Raw genomic sequence first — 11,041 nt, forward strand, 5'->3', positions numbered from 1 at the left:
CCACCCCTACCCCTACCTACCCCACCCCCAACCAATATCCCTTTTCTTCCGCCATCAAAAGCATCTGGAAGCTACTCTGTCTTCTTCAATACCAATACTTTATTCCAGAATTATCCTCACCGCCTTATCTTATTTACTAATCAAACCTTCCTTAAACCCCACCTCTGGGCTCTGTTTCTGTATATATATAAACCCTTTAATAATTACTATTTCGGAGCTCTGTTTTTTTCCTTTTTTTTGTTCATTTTTCATGTGTTGGGTATGCCGGAAATTGATGTATTAGTTGCCGGAGTTTGAGAAAAGAACTCACTTTTCCCCTTTTTGTGTAGTTTCATGTATTGGGTTTGTTGGGTATTGACGGATTTGTTGCCGGGGTTTGAGAGAAGAAAACTTCCTTATCCCCTGTTTTTCCATTTCTTACTTGTTGGGTTTGCCGGGAATTGACGTATTGGTTGCCGGAGATTGAGAAAAGAACTCCCTTTTCCCCTTTTGTAATTTCATGTATTGGGTTAGCTGGGCGTTGACGTATTAGTTGCCGGAGTTTGAGAGAAGAAAACTCCCGTATTCCCTGTTCTTCCATTTTTTACTTGTTGGGTTCGCCGGGAATTGACGTATTGGTTGCCGGAGTTCGAGGAAAAACACCCCTTTTTATCTGATTCAGTTATTGGGTTTGCAGGGGATTGCGTGTTTGTTGCCGGAGTTCGAGAAAAAAACACCCTTTTGCAGCTGATTCAGTTACTGGTTCTGCCGGGGATTGCGTGTTAATTGCCGGAGTCTGTCTGCATATTTCACTTATTGGGTTCACAAGAAACTGACGCAGTATTCGCCGGAGAAATGGTGGAAGGCGGTGCAGGACCAGAGTTCCCGGTGGTATTTTACGACGGAGAAAGAGAAATGAACATCGGAAGTATACGTATATACCCTTTACTAGAATTCAAAGCATTTCAATTAATGTTAAGCCAAAGAATCGGAATCTCACCGAATCAGATTTCAATTTACTTATGTGATCGGAAAACCTCAAAGTTCGAAGATCGACGACGAATCCCCATCACCGGTAAAGCTAATTTCAGTTTAATTGCTCGTGAAATAGACTGTTTCTTTCTCGTGGTTCTAAAACGGTCGCGAAAATCACGTAATCGTAAGGTTATAAAACCCGGTGGATTCGTTACGGAGAATGAATCATTCTCCGTAACCCCACCGGGTAATCCCATTCTCCTCCGACGAACCCACCCGAATCAATTCGGGTCACCGTTTTTCGATCAAATTTCACCGTTAGAACTGGAAAATTTGAACGAGAAGTTGCAGAGTTTGAAGATTCAGAGAGACGATTACAATTACTCCATGGATGTATCCTCAATTCCGATGCATCGGAATAATCCGTTTCCGAGGATACAAGATACTTTTCCGGTGAAGATGAAAGCTAAATGTGAGCAATGCAGAAAGGGTAATAATGGAAATGAAGAAATACCCAGTTTTCATCACTGCAAAAATGATCCGGTGATTGTCGGAGTTTACCGGAGCCGGTTTGGACCGGTGTCGCCGGCCGGATTTTGTTAGTTTACCGGCGTTTCTTTTGGAGCAGAAGAGAAGGAATCTGCTGCATTTGTGGTATATGGTAAGGAAGATGTACCATAATATTAGTTTATAATTAGGGAAGTGATTAAGGAAATTGGATTAGTTTGCCACTAAATAAGTTTTTTTTTTTTTTAAATATAAAATAGATTATTCACTATATTGGTTATTTTGGGAGTTTGATGAAATGTAATATGGAGAATTTTTCCATGAATTGAATTTTTCATAAAGTGTGAATTGATTTTGAAATGCAATTAACTTTTTTTTCAATTTGTTTTTTTTTTCTTTTCTTATGATTGTTCAATAAATATAATGTTGGTGTAATGAATTTTTAGTTAATCATGATGGAGTATCCTAATATAAGAACCATATTTTGAGTATTGTTTTTAGAAAAACAAATTATTATTAATAGAGTTTGATTTAAAATAAACATTTGATATGAAATTATTACTCGTAATATATTTATTCGAAGAATAAAATATCATACGAGATCAGTAAAGATACTAAAATATGAAAAATAGGAAAAAATTAAATATATTTTCGAATTATTGTAAATATTATGCAAATGACATTAGAATATAAAAAGGGTAAAAGGGAAAATGACAAATACACCTTTGAATTATTATAAATAGTATTCAGATATTTTTCGTCACGCTTTTGGAATATTATGGCATGCAAATATCTCCATTATATTTGTGAGATATTGATGCTTTTATGATCTAAAAATTAGAACATATATATCTTTTATACTAAATAGATATTTGTGTGTCATAATTTTATTTATACTATATCGATGTATAAAATTATGTCATGTGTTTCTAAAGGACATATATATTTAGATTTTTGAATGGCAAAAATATCAATATTACAAAAGTATGATAATACATATTTGTAATTGTAATACTATTTAAGATCTATACTCATAATTTTGAGGAATCAAAGTTATGTTGAAGGCATAAATTAGTAAATACTTATTATTTTACTTGTGTATTTATTAATTAGATAAAGTACCTAATTAGTGATGTTGTTGAACAAATGCTTTTTTTCCCTTTTATTAAAGTGCACATATAAAGTACAAAAACTAAGTACCTAATTCATCATAATTTTCATATTATGTTTAAGAGATTATATATGATATTATTTAAAACAAACAACAATTCATATCATCCATATATAATGTTTTGATATAAGTTAGATAAATAATAAATAAAATAATTTAATAAAAGAAAAATAAACCCAAAATTAAAATTAGAAAGTTGAAGTGGGCTAAGTGGAGGTAGTTCATATATTGTAAAGATTAATTCCACCATATATTGTAATTGTAAGAATTAATAAATATTGTTTGGTAGCTTTGAAGCAACTCAAATATTAAAAATGATATTAATTTTGAATTAATAATCAATAATTATTTTTCTGTTCAAGTTAACTAAAATCATGTTTTTGATCCTTTTATATAGAAAATATATATTGATTATTTTAGGGGAAAAATTATGGTTAAATTCGAAATAAAAATATAATTTTAATATAAATATGATAATTAAATGATGAAACAATTGATAATCAAGAATAAAACTATGAACATTTATAATAAAAAGGAGAAAATATCAAATATACAAGTTTCGAATAATTAAAAATTAAATATGTTTAATCATATATTAGAAAAATTAAAATTAGAATTTATTGAAAGTTAAAAGGATCAATTTTGCTACTACAAAGTAACACCCAAAGATTGCATCTTCTCAATATTTGTAAAAAAAAAAAGTTTTCATTAATATATAAATCGATTAATACAGTACATTTATTAGAAATACTATTTTCATTTCATAATAATAATCAGCATTTTATTATAATTTTTTAAATATTTTTGTCCAATTATTTTTAGGTAAGGTTTTATCATATGTTTGATCATAGTCTTTAAGAGAAAGTATGACTTATATTCATAAATTATATAAATAATTAAAAATATCAATAAATTTATATCATTCTATAATGATGATGTTTTATAAAGAGTCATGAAAATAAATATAATTAATATGAATTTGAAAAAGAGTAAGACAACAAAAGTAAAATATCATCGACTTGTATACGAAAAACAACTACAATAAAATCGTACTAAATTAATTTTCAGTTAAAATAATTTCTCTAAGACAATATTTTTTCGGTCCCAATTTGAATGAATCAAAAAAATTACTTATTTTAATAAGATAATATATTTTTAGTACACTCCTATATAAATATATTGTCCCATTAATTTTTTAAATTGATATATTTTTAAAAGTACAAAAAATATCACCTCACTAAACATGATTCTATTGTTTTCTACTTTTTTTTATAAAAAATTAAATATTGTTAAAGCTATTTCTAACTTTTTTTAATGTATCCGAAAATTTTGGATATTATCTTTTCAAACTACATCATAAAATTGTGAAGAGTTTAAGGTGCGATAAGGGCTTGTTTACGCGTAATCAGTTCCAAATGTATTATATGATCTTCAATTTTATCATCAATATTATTATTTCAACAATATCCACAATTTCTTCTAATATTTGAACCTCTGAATATATCATTTTCACACCTTCAAGGCTCCATCAAGTAATTAGCGTTCATTTTATTGCGATAACTGAGAGCATTAATCATGACTTCGAGTTCATAAATAAAATTTTCCCAAATGAGCTCATTCAAATTCTCTCAGATTTCATCTCTAAATGAATTTTACAATGCGGAAATACTCTTTTAAATTAATACATATTAATTTATCGATAAAATAATACCTCTACAAAATAATAATATTTCACGATCCTACCTATATAATGTAATGAAATTTTACTATATTACTACCTATACTTGAAAGTGACTTATGAGGGCAAGCTCAGATAAATTTTTAATATTCGATATCGATATTCACACTGAAATTCGATTAAATTTAAATTCGCATAGAAGTCAAATTTGAAACTTATGATTATCAATGAAATAATACTTAACCGTTACAATCCTACCACGACTCTCGCTCATAACGAAATATTCGTTGATAGCGATTCTCGTTGTTAATTTTCTTATCCGATATTCAATATTTGTATTGAAATTCGACGATATCGAAAATTACTATGTGATATGCTCTTATATATATATATTCATCTTCCCCGAGCTGTCACTTATCAACTTCCAAATAGAGAAGCCATTACTGCAACTCTTCAGCTCTACAAAAGCTCTGAACAAACCTAAAAATGGCAGAAACCTCATACCCCCTACCCCCACCCCCATCCTCCACGCCCCACCCCATCCCCAAAGTCCTCTGGTCACATGACCCACCCCACCCTTTTCTCTCACACCTTTTAGCAGGCAAAAAAAGAAGAACTGTAACGTCAATTTCTCTCTCTTTTCTCTCTCTCTAAAAGCTTATAATATGAGTTTCTGAGTTTGAATACTTGGTGGGTTTTGAGAGAAAATGGAGAATTCTTCTTCGGAAAATCTTGATGATGGAGAGTTATGGCTACCTTCTGATATTTTTCCAGTAGAAGAAACTGTTTCTTCTACTAGTAATAAGCTCAAAAACAACAACCCCATTGCTTCTTCTCTTTGCTGTTGTTACTCTTGTGTTCTTCTTCTTCGTCATCATCATAACTCCATTTTCATGGCTGAACAACAAGTTCTACACAGTGTTCCAAAGCCATTTCCCATAACCGAGGTAAAAGGGGTTTTTCCATAGGATCTCTAATTTTTCGTTACATTAGTAGTTTAGTACTGGCATTTTGCTCTGTTTTTTTTTTGTTTTTCTTCGAATTTCGCCATTGTTGTAGATGTTCAAAGCTTCTTCTTCATTTTTACTTACTGTTTTTCCATAAGCTAAAAAACAACAACCCCATCGGTTCTTCTCTTTGCTGTTGTTACGCTTGTGTTCTTGTTCTTCTTCTTCTTCATCATAGCTCCATTTTCATGGCTGAACAAGTTCTTCACAGTTTTCCAAAGCCATTTCTCGTTACTGAGGTAAAAGGGGTTCTCCATAGAATCTCTAAGTTTTCGTTACATTAGTACTGGTTTTTTGCTCTGTTTTGTTTTTTTTCTTCGAATTTCGCCATTGTTGCAGAGGTTCAAACCTTCTTCTTCATTTTTACTTACTGTTTTTTCTCGATATTGCAGCGGCGGTTCAGACCGGCTGAGAGGTGTTGCACCTGTACAGATTGTTCAATTTCAGACTATTTTGAACGGAGTAGAAGAGAAACAACCGGTCCACCACCGGTTTATCCACCGGTTCAACTTCACCACCAGGTAGAAATCAAAATCTAAACAAAATGGGTTTGATTTTCATCGAGTTATTTCTCGATTTTTCAATTTTTGTTTCTGTATAGGTTGAGAGTTTGATGGAAGTTAGAGCTCCATTTTTACAGAAGGAAGAACAGAGCCGGTTCATCGGAATTCAGAGAAGAAACCTCGGCCTAAACCGGTTCGCCGGTAACTGGGTTTCGCCGTTTGTGGGTGGCGGTGGCAATGGCGGCGGCAGCGGTGGTGGTTTTAATGGTGAAAGTAGTTCTGTGAGAGATTATGGTGGAACTGGTGTCTTCCTCCCTAGAATACCTACCAATATCAACAACAATGGTGGAAAGAAACAAGGCAAGTCAATCATATCCTCGAGCTACGTTGTTCGGATTCTTCAAAAATGTTGACGAATGCTTGTCGAATTCAATAACGATAAGGATGCGACTACATTTTTGAAGAGTCTGAGTAACATAGTTGTTTTGAGTTACTAATCTCTTATTTTTTGAATATTATCCATTAATTGTTGGTTATCTCGATTAATGAGCGGAGAGGTCGATCGTATCTTCTTCAAACCTCACTTATGAAAATATATATGTTGTTACATTACACTACATCCAATGTAGAGATAACAACGGGGCGGATTTCAACATGGTTTGCCTCGTTTTGCATAACATTATCTTCTTGTCTCTATCGGTCTCGCCTCGTTGTCATCCCTAGTTCAATATGAATATACATGCCCTAGTCTTAGTTTTAAAAGCTCAACAAGTTGAAAAACATTGTCATCACATGCTAAACACTACTCTTTTCGTTATTCTTTCCGTTTCAATTTGTATGAATGATTTTAGTTTGACTAAGACTAGTAATCAAAAAGAACAAAAGAATAAAGCTTTTGTCATGTAAGTTTGTATAATATGTATGACATTTGGCAAGAGGGGGTTTTGCTCATAAAGTAAGTGTGTTCTACTTTTTTGATCTTAAAAGTTATGGGCTTGAATCTTCAAGTGAACGAAAAGGTGAGTGGTGAAATTATTTAAAATGAGATTCTAAGTTAAACTTACACTTATCTTGACTAATTCCACGATAGGTATGGTATAATTCTATCTACCAAATCTAGGATAGATTGTGTGGTATACTAGTATGAACAAGTGTAACATGAATAGATCATTGTAGTCCGATCCTCTTTCGAACTATGTTCATAGTGAAAGCTTAGTGCATTGAACTGTCCTTTGAAGAATATGATGTTCTTAGTGATGGTAGAATTCTCCATTTTCTTTATTTGGTTTGACAAGAAGTAGAGGAAGGGAGAAACAAATTTTATGACTTAATCTTAGGTGAGTTAGTCGAGAAATTATTGGAAACAACCTCTGTATCTTTCAATTAAGATCAAGATCTACGTATCTCCTATCCTCGCTTAGTCAGACCCCATATTGTATTTCTCTATTAAGAGTAAGATTTACGTATATCCTATCATATCCTCTCCTAGCCAGATCCCATTTTGTGAAACTACATTGGATATGTCGATGTTCTTAGTTTAGGTAAGTTATAATGATATCACTCTATAAACTTTTATCAATTTTTCATGACTTGTTCTTAGTTGAGTGAAATATTTTCTTTGTTTCCTTTTTCACCCCTTCTTTCTGATAGGGCACACATGAAAAAAGTGGTTTTTTGGGGAAAAGCAACTGACATCTGACCCTCTCTTGTATCTTTTGGTTATATATGGCAGTTCATTCTGAAATTTCCTTTTCTCATAGTATAGTTAGGTTGTTACCTCTTGAATGCTAACCCCCACCCCCCTAAACACCCTTCGAACAAAATTAGCTCATGAAAACACAACGCGTTCAAATATGAGTTGTTTGTGAACCCACTTACTAGCCAATTTAAGAACGAATGGAGCTTTTGTGCGGGTCAATAGTCTATCTTTGTATTAACTCATATTCAGTTTCAACTCAATCCGTCCATTTTACACCTCTTCTAGTAGCTACTAAGATGTGAACAAGATTATGAACTTTTAGGTTATGAGAATTAATGATTGTTTATTCACAAAAAAGGTTGTCTCGGTGCATGAATCATCCCATTTTCACTTAGGGTTCGGAGAAGAAGGGTCATTGACCAAAGTAGTGTAATGTAGACACTCTATCTCGAGACAAAAATAATAACCAATTCCACTGTTCGAGCTCGTAACCTATTGAAAACAACCTTTATCCTTACAACGTACACCACGCCTCTCAGAGATTTCACTTGTGGGATTACATTGAATATCTTATTGTTGTTGTGAACCCTAACCTATCGATTATACCGAGATAACTTTATTATAGCTCAGATTTTTCATGTGTATGTAATGTGTTTTTGTAGGGTCAAATTCTGATTCATTTTTCTGTATGACAGGTGGTAGAAATAGGCAAGATGTTCAACAAACTGATCAGAGATATCCATGCATATGAGAAATGGCAAAAACCTAAAGAATTGGACCTATGGATATATAGTAATTTGGTCATTAGATATAGTAATTTGGTAGATTTAAATAATTGAACTTAGCATATGGTTATGTGTGTAATTTTTATCTAATTGTCAATTGCCTTTTTGAGGGAAAATAGTGATATATTTTGGCTAAAAGGCCTATTTTTAAATCTCTCCCTTTTTTGGTGTCTACATGTGACAATTGTGATGTGACTTATCTTTAAATATGTGTATTATAATAAATGCTTCTAGTTATGGCCACATATGCCATTTTGTAAAATTTTGTGGCCTTTTGGGTTTAACTTAGTTTTTGGATAAAATAATATTTGAGGTTTGGATTAGTTTGAGTAATATATTGTGGTAAAATATTTATATTAATAATTATATTTTAAAAAGCGTAAGAAGTATTAAAGTAAACAAATAAAGATGAACGGAGAGAGAAATGGATTGTTTGCCAATTTTGATTGGTGAGGGTGTTTTAGGTAACATATTTTGCCTTTTTGTAGACAGATGAAAAGACTCATCAAAGAAAAATCATGACACCAAAAAGTTTGTAGACTTGTCCTAATCTTTGGGTTCTCAAACTTTGCTATTGAGGAAGTCTTGAAATAACGATAAAATTATTTTTATACGATTTATATAAATTATAGGTTTGAACTGTGAAATTAATATTATGTCAAGATAGGTTGTATATCGCATTCCTTTGGTATGTGGTCTTGCCCTTGACCGACTTTGTGTGAGTATGAGATGTGAAGGGCAGTTTTGAAGCAATTGTAGAGCTATCTCTAAATGTAAATGTTATGAGTTTCAAACGTGAAATCAATCACTAATGGTTATGTTAGGATAAACTACATATATCGCACTCTTTTAGAATTATAACCCTACTCCATATCTTGACGTATTTTGTGTACCAGATTATCCCTTTTAGTTGTGTATTTCTATGCAACAAAACACCTTTTATACATATAACACATATTTGAGAAAATGTAAACAATAAGAAGTACAATTTACAAAAGGAATTAGGATATACGTTTAAAAGACGTGTCCAAAAAAACAACCACCCTTTATAGATAAGATGTTTTTAACTCAAAAAAGTCTTCATCGTAACTCATAAGATATATATCAGTTACAAATCACACTTAATAAACGTATCCGAAAACAATTCACTTACACGTTACAGATCAGATTTTTTTTAACTCGAAAAGTGTAAACCATAAGATAAAATATTAGTTACAAATGGTTGATATTCAAGCCCTTCCCCTCCAATTCTTGCGTTTAACTCCACAATTTTTTTTGTGTGTTTAAATCCTATTTATCCATTACTCATTCAATCCCATTAACAATACTTAACCTCTTCTCCACTTAAAAAAAAATAAAAAAAAAATCCCAATCTTTTCAATATTTTTTTCATACATTTCTCTATCCTTCTCCCTATTTTTTTTAAGTAAAAAAGGTGAGAAGGAAAACAAAAATATTAGTTGTTAAAATTATGGATTTCTCAAAAGATATTGAAAAACAAAAATCAAATATGGGGTACCCTTCAATGGCTAGACACAACCAATATATTTCTCATCAACAAACAATTCCTTCATCATATAACAATTCTAGTTTTATCATGCCTATTACTTACAATAATTACCCTAACAATAATCATAATAATAATTCATATAGTGTGAATTATTCCCAAAAATATTTACCATTGCAAGATCAAATTGGTAACAACATCAACAATAATTCAACGTCGTTCGGTCGTTATTTAACAACCATGATGTTAATTCTAGTTATGTCTATGATCATGTTTAGTGTAATCATATGGATGTTATTTGGAAAAGAAAAGCCTCAATTTCAAATCATGTCATTGCAAGTCCCAACAGGACTCATGATCACAAGTACATCAATGTTAGGTAATTGGCAAGTTAATATATCAATGAAGAATCCAAATAATGAGCTAGCTATAAAAGTAAATCAAGGGAAGATTGGGATTTTCTATGAAACAAATTTATTAGGAGAAAACAATGTTGATCCTTTTAATTTGGGGGAAAAAGGTTCTACTTTCTTGTTTTCTAATCTGACAACGTTGCCTGAGACCTTCCTGGAGAATGGGATTTTATCACATGCTAATTCATTAAGAAATGATTCGGGGGTTTTGAAATTCGCGATACAGGTTAATATGGGGTATGAATATTCTTCGAAGACAGAGTCAAAGACAGAGAGGATTAAGGTTTATTGCAATGATTTGAAAGTTCAATTCGGGCATGGGTCTAAAGATAGAGGGGAGTTGATAAAAGATGAGAATGTAGATTGTATCGGAACTACCTTATGAAGTTTATGAGTTTTTACAACGACGTTAAGTCAACTCGTTGTTGCCCTTTTACTAGATTAGAATTTTTCTTTTATCTTTGTACAGTTTTTTTTATTTTCTTTTCTTTCCTTGGGGAATAGGAAACAGTGTAAATTTACAATAGTATATGAAGACATTTACTTTAAATTGTATTTTGCAAATTTCTTCTATTTTTTTTATTTACTTTGTTTTTTCACTTTTCTTGAAATTTTGGTGAAAGTAATTTCGATGCGTCGACATAGGAGAATGAAGATTATACTGAGCGTCAAAACTTGTACGCAATAAAATTTATATTTTACACGTTCATGCTATAATCAAAATTAGAAATATCGAGCGACTCAAATTTAATTAATGAAAATATGATTCGCCTAACCCAAACTTGGGCTGGTTGGATTGGTCATATGTTCATTGATG

At 31.8% G+C, this 11,041-nt stretch overlaps 2 protein-coding genes across 3 annotated transcripts; both read left to right on the forward strand.

Moving 5' to 3' along the window:
* The first annotated feature begins 78 nt into the window (after positions 1–78).
* LOC107013327 lies at positions 79–1,813 on the forward strand. The gene has a single exon (XM_015213265.2). It carries the CDS (start codon positions 835–837, stop codon positions 1,555–1,557), a length of 723 nt encoding a protein of 240 aa, XP_015068751.1. The 5' UTR covers positions 79–834; the 3' UTR covers positions 1,558–1,813.
* A 3,055-nt stretch (positions 1,814–4,868) lies between these two features.
* Positions 4,869–8,562, forward strand: LOC107014998. Of its 2 annotated transcripts, none has more exons than XM_015215153.2 (4): positions 4,869–5,257; positions 5,710–5,838; positions 5,958–6,180; positions 8,215–8,562. In XM_015215153.2, exons 1-4 carry the CDS (start codon positions 5,018–5,020, stop codon positions 8,268–8,270), a joined length of 648 nt encoding a protein of 215 aa, XP_015070639.1. In that variant the 5' UTR covers positions 4,869–5,017; the 3' UTR covers positions 8,271–8,562. The 2 variants fall into 2 exon arrangements, with proteins under 2 accessions (XP_015070639.1, XP_015070630.1); XM_015215144.2 differs by having other exon boundaries at positions 4,875–5,257; positions 5,919–6,180.
* The last annotated feature ends 2,479 nt before the right edge of the window (positions 8,563–11,041 follow it).

This window comes from Solanum pennellii, chromosome 1, assembly GCF_001406875.1.
Source record: "Solanum pennellii chromosome 1, SPENNV200".
Classification (NCBI taxonomy): domain Eukaryota; kingdom Viridiplantae; phylum Streptophyta; class Magnoliopsida; order Solanales; family Solanaceae; genus Solanum; species Solanum pennellii.

Excerpts from the sequence above, each read along its gene's own strand:
- LOC107013327 (XM_015213265.2), top strand. The coding sequence starts at position 835 with ATGGTGGAAGGCGGTGCAGGACCAGAGTTCCCGGTGGTATTTTACGAC.
- LOC107014998 (XM_015215144.2), top strand. The coding sequence starts at position 5,018 with ATGGAGAATTCTTCTTCGGAAAATCTTGATGATGGAGAGTTATGGCTA. Across the intron at positions 5,258-5,709 it reads AGCCATTTCCCATAACCGAG|CGGCGGTTCAGACCGGCTGA; the intron begins GTAAAAGGGGTT and ends TCGATATTGCAG. Across the intron at positions 6,181-8,214 it reads CAATGGTGGAAAGAAACAAG|GTGGTAGAAATAGGCAAGAT; the intron begins GCAAGTCAATCA and ends TCTGTATGACAG.